General features: G+C 40.4%; 1 protein-coding gene across 9 annotated transcripts in view; it reads right to left on the reverse strand.

Moving 5' to 3' along the window:
- Window positions 1-7,471: 7,471 nt before the first annotated feature.
- LOC144217767 (uncharacterized) overlaps window positions 7,472-15,402 on the reverse strand; it is a 19,155-nt gene continuing 11,224 nt past the window's right edge. For all 9 annotated transcript variants that reach the window (XM_077747467.1, XM_077747466.1, XM_077747465.1 and 6 more), the window contains one exon: window positions 7,472-11,096. In XM_077747467.1, the coding sequence (XP_077603593.1) occupies window positions 9,229-11,096 (1,868 nt within the window). In that variant the 3' untranslated portion in view covers window positions 7,472-9,228. The remainder of the gene's footprint in view (window positions 11,097-15,402) is intronic.

Below are 15,402 nucleotides of genomic sequence, written 5' to 3' on the forward strand. Positions count from 1 at the left end.
TCATCATCCTAGGCTTCAAATTATTTCTATAATTGTAAAATTTGTCATATCAATATTAGGCCAAGCGAACTGTAAGGGGGGAAAACATTACCTGGCATATAGAGGGCCATATTTCGTAATGATAAAGGTTTCAAGGTACCAGAAAGTAGTTAACGTCAGTTTGTACTTTATAAAGGTAAAATTGAACTATGAAGAGAAAGATTCAAACTCAGTTGGAACTGTAGATTTTTAACAGGTGCACACATGGGGGAAATGTTGAGCCTTAAATGCATGTATTAAAGTAGAGCAGAAGCTGAAAATTCCTCCGGAAAAAAAACTTATCTCAGAAATTTAATAAACGAATAACAAAACCAAAGAAAGCAGATAGAAGAAAATAAGAGCAGATTAGTAAACTACCTACAAAGTTAAATGGATACCCCCTGCCACAAAAGGTCAAAAGATCACCCTGTGGGTAAAGCAATAAAATTGATAAAAGTATGGTGAGAATGATTTTTAAAAAAGGCGTATATGAAAAACAGCAAATATAGAAATAAAAAAAGAACATCATGAAACATGATACTGTGAACAAGTTTATAAAAACATATTTGTAGAGATGTCTGGATGGCTCAGTCAGTGGAGCATTCCACTCTTGATTTTGGCTCAGGTCATGATCCCAAGGTCATGGGATTAAGCCCGGCATCGGCTCTGAGGTGAATGCGAAGCCTGCTTAAGATTTTGTCTCTCTCTTCCTCTGCCCTTCTCCCCTGCTTGTACTTTCTCTCTAAAAATAAATAAGTAGGGGTGCCTGGGTGGCTCAGTCGTTAAGCATCCGACTTCAGCCCAGGTCACAATCTCATGGTTCATGAGTTCAAGTCCCATAACGGGCTCTGTGCTGACAGCTCAGAGCCTGGAGCCTGCTTCAGATTCTCTGTCTCCCTCTCTCTCTGGCCCTTCCCTGCTTGCACTCTGTCTCACTCTCTCTCAAAAATAAGTAAACATTAAATTTTTCTATTTTTAAAAGTAAGGTGTAAATTTAAATGAAATTGATATATTTCTAGGAAAAAAACAAAAATATAAGAATCTTCCATAATAAACTTAATACTTGATAAAGAGACAGAAACTTCACTTTTGAGACTGGGGATAAGAAGAGAACGCTGATTATAACTACTTCAAATTGTACTGCACTTTGTATCCAGCAAACTTACCAAACTCATCTATAAATTTCGATGTCAACGTCGCATTCATCTGGACTTTCTATACACTTAATCATGTTACTTTTAAGTGGGGTGCCTAGGTGGCTCAGCTGGTTAAGGAACTGACTCTTGGTTGTAGCTCAGGTCATGACCTCGAGGTGCCTGAGATGGAGCACCAAGTTAGGCTCTGCACTGACAGCACGAGTCTGCTTGGGATTCTCTCTCTCTTTCTCTCTCTGCCCGTCACAAGCGTGGTATCTCAGTGTGGTTTTGATTTGTATTTCCCTGAGTGATGCTGAGCATCATTTCATGTGTCTGTTGGCCATCTGGATGTCCTCTTTGGAGAAGTGTCTGTTCATGTCTTCTGGTCATGTATTTTTTTTAAATATTTTATTTATTTTTGAGAGAGAGACAGCATGAGCAGGGGAGGGTCAGAGACAGAGGGAGACACAGAATCTGAAGCAGGCTCCAGGCTCTGAACTAGCTGTCAGCACAGAGCCTGATGCGGGGCTAGAACCCACGAACCGTGAGATCATGACCTGAGCCGAAGTCGGATGCTTAACCGACTGAGCCACCCAGGTGGGCATGTATTTTTAAATTTTGTCTATTGTGTCCTTCATTGAATAGAAATCATTAATTGTAAGATAACTACTAAATTTGTTCTTAATCTCTGTCCTGTGAAACTCCTAAACCAAAAGTATCTATTTCTGCCTGCTTAAAATAAATTGCTAGACCTGTCTTTCATAGGTAGGTCCTTTAAATGTTTTGGAGTCTATGTATGTACATCTTATTATATGGGGATTCACTTTTATTTCTTTAAGGAAAACTCTGAAAAAATAAATAATGATATTCATGGCTTCAAGACTCAATATTAAAAGATCTCAATACTACACAAAATGTTATATAGTATCAAACTCCAATAACAATATCAGCATTTTCCCCTGGGAAATGATAAGATAATTAGAAACATTATGTTGGAAAAGAGCTAAGAAGAGTTAGAATAATCTGAAATAAGAATAAAAAGAAAGACATATTAGTATACACTAAATCTTATTAAATTAAAAATCTACAATATAATACAGTCTGGAGTTTGCTCAAGAATAGACAAATGAGTGAATCAAAATTCATATTGAAACAAACATTATACTTTGATGTGTATAAAGAAAACACTGCAACAGAGAGGGTAAAGAGGTCTCACTAATATACAGTTCTGGGTCAGCTGGATATCTCTACAGGGAAAAAATGCTGATCACTGTCTCGTAGAATATAAAAATGCAAACTCCAGAAGGTCTGCAGATTTAAATTTGAAGAGTAAACTGATAATTTAGGAAAGAAACAGGGGTGTCTGGGCAGCTCAATCAGTTAAGTGTCCGACTTTGCCTCAGGTAATGATCTTGCAGTCTGTGAGTTCGAGCCCCACATCAGGCTGTGTGCTGACAGCTCAGAGCCTGTAGCCTGTTTTGGATTCTATGTCTCCCTCTCTCTCTTCCCCTCCCCTGCTCATGCTCTGTCTCTTGCTCTCAAAAATAAATTTTAAAAAACATTTAAAAATTTTTTTTAAAAAAAGGAAAGAAACAGAACTGCTTTCTTTTCTTGGACTAGGAAGAATTTCTTAACAAAAAAAAATGTCATAACACTATGAAATAAAAAACTGAAAAATTGTACTATTTTAAAGTTAATAGGGGCGCCTGGGTGGCTTAGTCGGTTAAGCGTCCGACTTTCGCTTAGGTCATGATCTCGCAGTTCGTGGGTTCGAGCCCCGCGTCGGGCTCTGTGCTGACTGCCAGCTCAGAGCCTGGAGGCTATTTCAGAGTCTGTATCTCCCTCTCTCTCTGACCCTCCCCTGCTCACGCTGTCTCTCTCTCTCCTAGAATAAAAAATATTTTAAAAAAATAAAGTTAAGAAACACTGCTAATCAAAATACACTAAAAGAATGAAAAGGCAAAAAGTGAGAGATAGTTTCAAAACGTGTGGAACAAAAGACTCCTATGTAAAATGTTGTCTTCAGATCAGTAAGACAGGTAACCCAACACAAGACCTAAGTACTTAAGGACAAAAGACTTAAGTAAACAACTCAGAAAAGAGGATGTCAAGTTAGCCAGTTATCATGAAAAGGTACTATACTCCATGTCATAAGGGAAATTCAAATTATATTGTTGTGAGATACTAGCACATTCTGATCAGAAAGGCTAAAATTTAAAACACTGGGGAAAAAATGGGTAACGATGCCAACACTTGCATATCACTAGCGAGAATGTATAACTACACTGGTGTCACTACTTTGGAATACTGTTCCTAAGTATCTACTAAAGTTGAACATTTACCTATAATGTTTTGGTTCACCCATATACATATTCCCCAAATAAATGTATCACATATTAAGCACAAAACACATTTAGACTGCTCATGTCAGTAGTAAGTGTGATATCCAAAAATTAGAGATTACTCAACAATATCCATCAACAATAGAATGAATAGATTACGGTATGTTTATACATGGCAATGATCTCCACCAATGAAAGTAACACAAAGTCCTCTGGTCCCAACAATGTTGATGAATGTCATAACAAAATGTTGAGTGAATGAAGCCAGTGTATGCATTTTGTGTATATTGTATAATTCCATTTATATAAAATACAAAACAGGCTAAATAAATCTGCACCATCGAGTTAGTGGCTACCACTGGGAAAAGGAATAACTGGAATGAGCCCAAGACAGGTGTTTCTAAGATGTTGGATTTGTCCTGATCCTCTAAGAAGTGGATGCCAAGATGCTAAGTAAGACTTTTATTTATTTTAACTTTTTTAATGTTTGTTTATTTTTGAAACAGAGAAAGACAGAATACAAGCAGGGGAGGGGCAGAGAGAGATACACACAGACTCTGAAACAGACTCCAGGCTCTGAGATGTCAGCACAGAGCCCTATGCTGGGCTGGAACTCACGAACTACGAGATCATGACCCGAGCTGAAGTCAAACGCTTAACCGACTGAGCCACCCAGGCGCCCCTAAGCAAGAATTTTAAAGAACAAATCTTTTATTAGGGGGAAACATCTGTGAGAGAAAATGGCTGGGAGCTTGGGGAGAGGATCATCAGAACCATCAGATGATGGTACAAATGTGACCCTGAGTGAAGGAGTTTTGGAAGAAAGATTTGGTATCATCCTAGAATGCCTTGTAATGGAAGTTCTTGAAAGCTGTCAGGGAGTCCCTGAAGAAAACTTTGGACAGAGGAGTCCCAGCCTCCAAGAATTGATCCTTTTTAGGATCTCTATTGTGTTGACAAGGAGCAACCATGGGAAGATTGGCCTCCATGTAAATGTGGTAGATTTTCGAGCACAGCAGTTGGGGCCTTTGGTCAATTATGCTCCTGCAGTATTGTGAAGCAAGAAACTGTCAACTTGGGTTTATCTGATATTCCCTCATGGTAAGATCTGATTGCATATTTTTGGCAGTAATGATAGTGAAGCAACATTGTGTCCTTCTTGGTACATATCAGGAGACCTAAAATTTAGGTTTGTTCTGTTATCAATAATATGAACATCTTGGCTTAAGGGCGCGTTCACCCAGACTTCTCCATGATATACCTACTATATTTCCTTTTATAACTAATAATACTGTACTTTGTAGAGAGATATTTTGGGCTCCCATCCCGTTTCTCAGTAACTTTCAACCAATAAGCCATACCTGCTGTCTTATGAGTTGTGAGGACATATCTTTTTTTTTTTTTCCACCTACTGAATTTTCTGTCACAAATTCCCTGATGACCCATAATGGTATCTTACGACACCAAAAAAAAAAAAAAAAAAAAAAAAAAAAAAAAAAAAAAAAAAAGAAAAAAATGAAACCAACATGAAGGCACTCTACTCCTGATGTCATGTGTACAGAAAAGTTAACATAGAGCTGAGACTCAGATCTTTAGAAAGGCTGGCTTGCAAGGCTGGCTCCTGACAAGTATTTGGGTACTTGGATTGGTCAGGAGGATTCCTACCATTCCCTAAATAGTTCATGGTGCCTACCTTCTTTGGGCAAAGAGGTTTATGCGGAGTATCTATTTTTCCTTCCGCGAGTCTCTAATTTTGTTAAGTGCCAGGCAGAGAATGACTAAGTAACTGGCCCCCAATAAAAACCTAGGGCACAGAGTCTCTGATGGGTTATCTCTGGTGACATTTCACATGTGTTACCATAATTCAGTGCCGAAGGAATTTAGTACACTGTGATTCCACAGGGAGAGAACTTTTAGAAGCCTGTACAGGATTTCCTCTAGACTTCATCCTATGCACCTTCATCTTTTGCTCATTCTACTTTGTATCCTTTCAGTAACAGATCAGTTGTGAGTACTCCTAGAGAATGAAAGAACTCGGATGCAGCTTTGGGAACCAAACTGAAACAGCACGACCTAATTAAGCACCTAACATCTGATGAAGGTGTGGTCCACAAAATCAATCCTGGGAATCTGTCTCCAGTAGATAGAATTTGCTGAGGAAAGCCTTTTTAATCAACTACAATGAAAAATCATGGTCATGTCTATGTAACAGCATCCAAACCTGTTCTTCATCTTTACTGGTTCCACATCGCTGTTATATTCTTCCTTCATGCATACCTTTTCAAAAGGAAATCTTTTTTTTTTTAAGGCCTCCACAATGCATTTATACCAATTTTCTTTCTAGCTCCAGGATTTGCTCTCTCCCTGCTATGAATTTAAGCACAGCGTGCCTTAATTACAAGGATACAAGTGTTAAAATTCATCCAATTCTTTGTGCATACAACACCAGAGACCCTTTTTTGGTTTAGAAATTGCCTTCCAGAGACCCTTCCTTAATTTTGATCTTATATGCCATATTGACAATACAGAGCCTCATAACAGCTTAACTACAAGGGATAATCATTTAGTACTTTCCTAAATTCCATTGTAATTTACTGCTTTGGTCATATTTCATATCATATTCAATGACAACCTGAAACAGAACTTAAATGAAAATATATGGGGGGGATAAGAAATGTGAAAATGCTATAAAATGTTCCTTGCCGGGGTGCCTGGGTGGCTCAGTCAGTTAGGCCTCCGGCTTTGGCTCAGGCCATGATCTCGCGGTTGGTGGGTTTGAGCCCCGCGTCAGGCTTTGTGCTGACAGCTCAGAGCCTGGAGCCTGCTTTGGTTTGTGTCTCCCTCTCTGCCCTTCCCCGTCTCATGCTCTATCTCTCTGTCTCAAAAATAAATAAAAACATTAAAAAAAATTTTTTAAATGTTCCTTGCCACGGAAAACCACTAGGAAAAGGATCCCTTTACACATGATCTTATATAGGTACGTAGATATACATGCATTCACGCAAACACATACACTCACAAAGATTTCTGTGATGATGCTATGAAGGCTACAATCTAGGATTCCTCAAAGCCCATATATTTCTCGTCTCATCACAGTTATCTGCTATAATCTTAATGGCTTCAAGTTAATATATGAATATAGCCAAATTCAAACTCCTAGATGTGGACTTAACCCCATTTATAAAATATCAGTGACATCATCAATGTGGTGCCCATCTTTTTTGTACTTTAATCTCATGATCTTAACTTCTGATTATATGATTTCCAAATCAAAGATGTACAACCTATATGACATACTCCTTTCCAAGAGCCATGCTCCAATGCTGCCAATAGGAAAAGCATGTTATCAATCTCCCCTCAAAAATACATTTGATACAATTACCGGGGAGGGAGGTATTCCTTTCACGGGCATGGAGGAGAAACAGAGCATAGATCCTACATGAGAAATTTTAGTAAGGAAATAGTAATTAGAAGGCAACATTTTGAGTTGGATGAAAATGCAGAGTTATATAGATCAACAATAAACTCAAGGTCGATTAGGAAAATTGTCATTGGTAATTACTTGTAACATTTTCGAAGTGCTAAATTCTTGCCTTAACACTGATAGATTTTTAAAAAAATCAGTTGTGTGAAATGCAGTTAAGTCCTTACAAATAAAACTTTCTCAGTCTGTAATGTCAGAAAAATTACAAAAGACAGTTCAATGTAACTGTATGCAATGCTTGGAAAACTACACAGGGTCCCAGATAAGAATCAAACTTGACAACAGAGGCGGTGGAAGGAGAGGAGCCAATGGTGGTAGAGTAGTAACATTAACAACGTGGACCGTAATATCGAGTGGTTCTCTACAATTCAACAAATGTTCATTTCCCTGAATTTTACTTTGTAGGTTTCCTCCTCTGGATATAATTTTCATATGTTGTTTACGTAACATACAGGGAGTGAGCACACCTACATGTGCTGGTCAATGTTAAGGCTGTGCAGACTTTTTTTTTTTTTTTGCCAAGTTTTTATTTAAATTCCAGTTAGTTAAGATACAGTGTATTAGTTTCAGGTATACAATATAGTGCTTCAGAAATTCCACATATCATCCGGTGCTCAACACAAGTGAACTCCTTAATCACCATCACCTATTTAACCCATCCCCCACCCACCTCCCTTCTGATAACCAGCAGTTTGTTCTCTATAGTTAAAAGTCTTTCTTGGTTTGCCTCTCCTTTGCCCTTTGCTGGTTTCTTGTTTCTTGAATTCCGCATAGGACCGAAATTATATGGTTATTTGTCTTTGACTCATTTCACTCAACAATATACCCTTAGATCCATCTACGTCATTGCCAATGGCAAGATTTCATTCTTTTTTTAATGGCTGAGTAATATTCCGTTGTATATATACACACACGCCACATCTTCCTTATCCAGTCATCAATTGATGGACACCTGGGTTCTTTCCATATTTTGGCTACTGTAAGTAATGCTGCTATAAACATTGGGGTGCATGTTATCACTTTAGTGTTTTCATATTCTTTGGGTAAATACCTAGTAGTGCAATTGCTGGATCATAGGGTAGTTCTATTTTTCATTTTTTGAGGAACCTCCATACTGTTTTTAACAGCGGCTGCACCAGTTTCCATTCTTGTTAACAGCGCAGGAGGGTTCCCCTTTCTCCACATCTTTGCCAACACCTGTTGGTTTTTTGTGTTGTTGCTTTTAGCCATTCTGACAGGTGTGAGGTGATAGCTCATTGTAATTTTGATTTGCATTTCTCTGATAAGTGACGTTGAGCATCTTTTTATGTCTGCTGGCCATCTACATTTCTTTTTGGAGAAATGTCTAATCAGGTCTCTGCCCATTTTTTAATTGGATTTTTTGGGGGTGGAGTTTTATAATCTTTATATATTTTGGATATTAACTCCTTTCATTTGCAAATATCCTATTCAGTAGGCTGCCTTTTAGTTTTGTTTCCTTTGCTGCACACCTTACTCTTCTGATGCAGTTCCAATAGTTTATTTTTGCTTTTGTTTCTCTTACTTCTAGAGACCTATTTAGAAAAAAAATTGCTACAGCTGATACCAGAGAAATTACTGCCTAAGCTTTCTTCAAGGACTTTCATGGTTACAGGTCTCCCACTGAGGTCTTTAATCTATTTTGAATTTATTTTTGTGTATGGTGTAACAAAGCAGTCCAGTATCATTCTTTTGCATGTTGCTATCCAGTTTTTCCCAACACTATTTGTTGAAAAGGCTGTCTTCTTCCCTTTGGGTATTCTTTCCTGCTTTATTGTAGACTAAGTGACCATATATTTGTGGATTCATTTTTGGGTTTTCTATTCTGTTGTAGTGACCTATGTGTCTATTTTTGTGCCAGTACAACACTATTTTGTTTTCTACAGTTTTGTAACATAACTCGAAGTCCAGAATTATGATGCCTCCAGCTTTGAAGGCTATGTAGATTTAGCAGCAAAGTCCCCGCCCTCAGGCAGCTTACATTCTAGTGGGTATGAATTCTGGCACGCTGACCATTATACTTGTGTTAAAGGCCAGACCAAACTCTTCCTAAGTACTATCTAAGTGCTTCTGAACAAAGCCATATCACACCACTTAAGGGTTCTCCACTGTATGACCTGGTGAAAACTGAGACACGTTTAATTATTGCTCAAATACCAACTAAACTAAAACAAGTATTTTCTCTCTTATGAGACTTGATGATGACGAGAATTCAGGGTTTCACAGAACGTCATTTTGGAGAACTTCTTTCCAAGGACAATTCCTTCATGTTCCTGCCACCCTTGTTACTTTCATAAACCGTACTGCCACCATGAGTTTTGCGGTGATGTGAAAGTTTGGATCGCCAACGGAAACTCTGACCACAGGTCTCACACTTGTAAGGTGTCTCCCCTGTGTGGACTCTTTGATGAGACTGTAGCTGTGAAGAATGGCGGAAGACCTTGCCGCACACGTCACATTTGTACGGTTTCTCCTCACTGTGGACACTCTGATGAACCTTAAGACTTGAGGCCTGACTGAAGTGCTTCCCACACTCCCCACACTTGTAGGGTTTCTCTCCTGTGTGGACCCTCTGATGCATGTCAAGATTCAAGCTCCACTTGAAGCCCTTCCCACACTCCTCACACTTGTATGGCTTCTCTCCAGTGTGGACTTTTTGATGGGCTTGAAGGTGTGAACTGCGACCAAAGCTCTTCCCACACTCCGCACATTTGAAAGGTTTCTCTCCGCTGTGGATTCTCTGATGTGCCAGAAGATTGGCAGCCTGCCTGAATACTTTCCCACACTCCTCACAATTAAATGGTTTCTCTCCTGTGTGGATTCTGCAGTGAATTTTGAGATCTGCTCTACGACTGAATCCCTTCCCGCACTCTTCACATTTGTGGGGTTTCTCTCCAGTGTGGATCAACTGGTGAATCTGAAGTCGGGAACTCTGATTGAAGCCCTGCCCACACTCCTCACACTTGTATGGTTTCTCTACGCTGTGCGTCTTCAGATGGGACTGAAGATATGCTCTCTGACTAAAGTCCTTCCCACATACCTCACATTTATAGGGTCGCTCTCCTGTGTGGACCACTAGATGAACTTGATAACGGGTTTTCGTCCCGAAGTTCTTCCCACACTCATCGCATTTGTATGGTTTCTCTCCTGTGTGGACTCTCTGATGTGCCTGAAGATTGGAACTCATAGTGAAGCCTTTACCACACACTTTACATACATATGGTTTCTCACCAGTATGGATTCTCTGATGGGCCCGAAAATGTGAAGGCTGAATGAAGCCCTTCCCACATTCCTCACATTTATAAGGTTTCTCTCGTGTGTGGCCCTTCTGGTGGATGTGAAGATTTGTGCTACAAAAGAAACACTTCCCGCACTCCTCACATTTGAACAGTTTTTCTCCCGTGTGGACCATACAATGACTATTCAGTGATGATCTACGACGAAACTTCTTACCACATTTATCACATTTGAAGGGTTTCTCCCCGGTGTGGATTCTCTGATGTTCCTGAAGATGGGAGGCATGAATGAAGGCCCTTCCACATTGGTCACAACGATATGGTTTCTCTTCCATGTGCAATTTATAATGAACATTAAGTGCTGACCTACGACAGAAGCCATTCCCACATTGCTCACATTTGAATGGCTTCTCTACAGTGTGGACTTTCTGATGCGTTTGCAGGCACGAGCTCTGACTGAATTCCTTCCCACACTCATCACACTTATAGCGTTTCTCTCCCAGGTGAACTCTCTGATGAATATGAAGTGCTGAGCTGTAACAGAAGCTTTTTCCACACTCACGACACGTGTGAGACTTCACTCCTGACTGTACTTGTTGATGAAGATCAAAGTTGGAGACATCACTGAAATATTTCTTAAATTCACTGCACTGATCTGGTTTCTGACCTGTGTGAGTTTCTGATAGTCCGGTCCCAGGCTGTCCAGGTAAATCACTTTGTTTGGGGAACTGAGAACTCTTTTTCACGGAGCCTTCACACCGGGTTAAGTCACTTGCAATCTGTTGCCAGATCTGCCAGCAGGAAAGCTCTTCATGTGGTTCTGCTTCCAAAACAGTCTTCATTTTACTTTGTATCTTTCCTCCTGTAAAGACAGAGAAGCAGAGATGTGGACAACTGAAGGTTTTGTTCAGTATTTTCAAGATTTTACACTTAGGAGAGAGTGTAAGACTCTACTGAACCCAGAGGATGTTCGGTTGGTCTTTTCCACAGTGGTCTGGTCTGCAGGTGTATGAAGCCCAAGAGGGGGTCCAGTGGGTTCCTAATCACGAAGCCCATTTTCCCTTCCTCTCTCCACCCATCAGCCCTCAGTTTGTTCTCTGTAAGAGTCTCTTATGGTTGCCTCTAGGACCATTTCTACTGAATTTGAAAGTCAGTGTAGAATACTGAATAGAAAACTATGTAGTTAATAAATTATGTAGTTAGAAAAGTTATGTAGATAATAAAATATGAATCAACTAGAACTTACGGGAAAGCAATAACAATCAAATTTTAGATTCGTTGTATGTCTGAATATCTAATACCTTGAAATATTACATTTATATAGTCAAAGTATTCCTGGAAATTCTGCACAAGCTCACCTAACCAATCTTTCTGTGTTGACAGATGTTAAATGAGTTGGCTACTATTACAAACTTCTGACCACTTCTAATAATTTAAGTTCAAAATGTGTTTTCTAAAACATTTACCCCACTCATGTTCCCAAGTCTCTATATTTACATAAAGATTATCTAAACAACTGAAGATTTTTTCAAATTTTTCAAAAAGTACTTTTTAAAAACTCAACAAGAAAAAAAGAACCTGTTTAAAAATGGACCAAAGACCTTAACACTGAAGAGGATCTACAGATGGCGCTAAGTGTGTGAAAAGATGCTCCAACCATGTTATGTTATGCAAATCCAAACACCCAGATACCACTGCACATGCACGAGCATGGCCAAAATCTAGGACACCAACACCACCAAGTGCCGGCCATGACATGGAGCACCAGGAACTCATTCATTGCTGGTAGAAATACAAAATGGCACAGACACTTTGGAAGACAGTTTGGTGGTTTCTTACAAAACTAAACATACCCTTACCATACTCTCCTACTACCGCACGGTTTGTTATTAACCAAAAGGAGCTGAAAATTTATGCCCACCCAGGAATCTATACACGGACAAAAGCTGGACAAGGTTTATTCACGAGGACAAAACTTTGAAGGAACCAAGATGTCCTTCAGTCGGTGAATAGATAAAAATTCACTGTCCACACAATGGAATGTTATTTGGTGCTAAAAAGAAATGAGCTACTGAGCCATGAAAAGATAGAGAGAAAATGTAAATGCATATTACTAAGTGAAAGAAGCCAAACTGAAAAGTATGAGTCCAACTATAAGACATTCTTGAAAAGGCAAAGGCATGGAGACAGGAAAAAGATCAATGGTGGCCACAGGTTAGAGGAGAGAGGGATGAAGAGGCAGAGGACAGAGGATTTTTAGGGTGGTGTAACAATTCTATATGATACTACAAAGATGGATACATGGCTTTATCCATTTGCCCAAGTCCATATAATATACAAGAGTCAACCCTACCTAAATGTGTAATACAGACTCCATGGTAATGATGTATCAATATAGGTTCATCAGTTGTATCTCGTGGGGAAACTGATAATGTAAAAGGTAAGCATGTGGGGGCGGGAGCATATGGGATATCTGTCCCTTTCTCTCAATTTTGCTGTGCCCCTAAAACTGCTCTAGAAAAATAATCGTTGAAAGCACTGCTAAAGAAATGTTTAAAGGGGAAATTCACTTGCCTTCCTGTATGAACAGTCCATTAAAATTAAAAGCTGCTTCCATTTCAATCCACTAGACACGTGGGAAACAGCCTCTACAGAGCCCTGCCTTGGGTCACTTTATTGGAAAGTCACTTCAGTGTCAAGGTGACCTGCAATGTCTAGAATGACTTGTGGGTTTGGGAGCAAACACCTAATGGCACGCTGACTGAAACAGCATAAAGCAGACAGTGGAACTTTACCTGCTACTTTCACAGACATGTGAAAGGGAAATGAAGTTGAACACAAAACATACATGATTCTAAAACCTGATGGTAATTCAGATCTCTAGGAAAGAAGTAAAAGCAACAGAAACAGAGCCTGGGAGAAGGAAAAGATGAGGTCATGGTGTAAACTCTGAAAGCCAGCTCTGCTGCGGGAGTTTGATCTTGCCAGGAACGCTTCCTGAATAGACACATAGCTTCCTGGACAGACACATGGATGATTCCTCATGACCTGTAGGTCTCTGCTCAAATTCAGCGCAGCAACGAGCCCCTTTACTGCCCGGTGTAAAATAAGCAGTCCTGTCCTCCTCCAGACCACCTCTGGCAACGCCCGTCCTTCCTTGTTTATGTTCCGTGCAGCCCTCTCACCACGTGACTCGCCAAGTCCTCTGTGGGATGCCATATGTCTGTCCCACCACAATGCCCCATCAAGGAGGGAAGCATGTTATATCTTGTACACTGAACCCATTTTACACTTTCCCACTTTATAACCGATGTCCAGAAGCACGCCTGAAGCGTGGCGAGCACTGCACAAATGCATGTTAAATGAATAAATGAATCCCAGTTTGATTACTTCGGTGAGAGTTTAAGCCAAAAGTCCTAGAAGGAAAACATCTTTTCCAAGTAAGTTATTTGACGCAGAAAAGGGACAGAACACTGTGGTTTTGCTGGGAAGCTGAAAAGCTGCACAAGGGACATCAAGCAGAATGCTAATAAAACAATAATAAAAAGTGGCAAGTGTCCCTGGGGTGAAAAGAAAGGAAGGCCTATTGCTGGTTCCTTCCGAAGCTTTAGGACTGGCTCTTTGATAACAGAATGTGGATGAACTGTGGATATACAATGTGTGTGGACAACAGAACCCATCACAACAGGTTTTCAAAGTGAAAAACTTAACAGGACTCTAGTGAGCTGGAAAGATTTATTTTTCAAAAAATTTTTTTACTGTTTTATTTATTTCTGAGAGAGAGAGAGAGAGAGAGAGACAACATGAGCAGGGGAGGGTCAGAAAGAGAGGGAGACACAGAATCCAAAGCAGGCTCCAGGCTCTTAGCTGGCTGTCAGCACAGAGCCCAACATGGAGCTCGAACCCACGAACCGTGAGGTCATGGTTTGAGCTGAAGTCGGGGCTTAATCCACTGGGCCACCCAGGTGCCCCTGAGCTGGAAAGATTTAAAAGCTTGTAATAAGCTTTCAGAAAAAATAATCAAGACAGAAACTGTCAGAGTATCGGTGCCAACAGGACAGGGGTCATTATGTGAAATGCCTGCGAAAGTCACAGATGAAAACCTACAATATGCACACGTTTGCTCTGGTTACAATGAAAGATGCATTTCTCACTATGGCTCTTGCTCAAAAAGACTTGAAAATTGTTTCTAGAAGTTACCCTGTCCTTAACTAATTACATTGTTCAAATGGAAAGATAAGTTACAAGAATAGAATCTAGGCGGGGGGCGCCTGGGGGGCTCAGTCGGTTGAGCGTCCACTTCGGCTCAGGTCATGATCTCACAGCTTGTGGGTTTGAGCCTCGCGTCAGGCTCTGTGCTGCCAGCTCAGAGCCTGGAGCCTGCTTCGGATTCTGTGTCTCCCTCTCTCTCTGATCCTCCCCTGCTCACATTGCCTCTCTCTCTCTCTCTCAGAAATAAATAAAACATTAAAAAAAAAGAATAGAATCTTGGGGAAAATGTTAATGGTGAATATGTACTTTTTGGTAACTAATAGTTATATTTATGGTTAGTGGTTCTATTTAACAAACTGACCATTAAAAAGAGTACTTGTGTGAGGGGAACAGGGAGTCTCTCTGAGGATGTGACAATTTTTTTTAAAGATTGTTTTTTTAACGTTTATTTATCATTGACAGAGACAGAACACAAGCAGGGGAGGGCAGAGAAAGGGGGAAACACAGAATCCGAAACAGGCTCCAGGCTCTGAGCTGTCAGCACAGAGCCCGATACTGGGCTTGAACCCACAAACCACGAGATCATGACCTGAGCTAGAGTCGGATGCTTGACCAACTGAGCCACCCAGGTGCCCTGAGGATGTGACAATTTTAAGCAGGAAATTTCCTGATTCTTTCTACATTAGAATGTTCACTAGTTGAAAGGCATCTGGGTAGCTCAGTCGGAAAGGAGGAAAGGGGCCCCAAGTTCAAAACCTGGGGGTACCCTCTAGGGGCTGAAAAAGCCAAGACACAGATTGTCCCCTGGCGCCTCCAAAAAGAAATGCAACTGTGCAGACACCTTGACCGTAGCCCAGTAAGAACCGTGCCACACTTCTGACCCAGAGAACTGTAATCAGGCCGTGCTGTTCCAGGCCACGAAGTGAGTGGCAACCTGTGTGGGCAGCAGGCTGCCA

The sequence above is a fragment of the Crocuta crocuta genome, unplaced genomic scaffold, assembly GCF_008692635.1.
Source record: "Crocuta crocuta isolate KB4526 unplaced genomic scaffold, BGI_CrCroc_1.0 scaffold334, whole genome shotgun sequence".
In the NCBI taxonomy this organism is placed as follows: domain Eukaryota; kingdom Metazoa; phylum Chordata; class Mammalia; order Carnivora; family Hyaenidae; genus Crocuta; species Crocuta crocuta.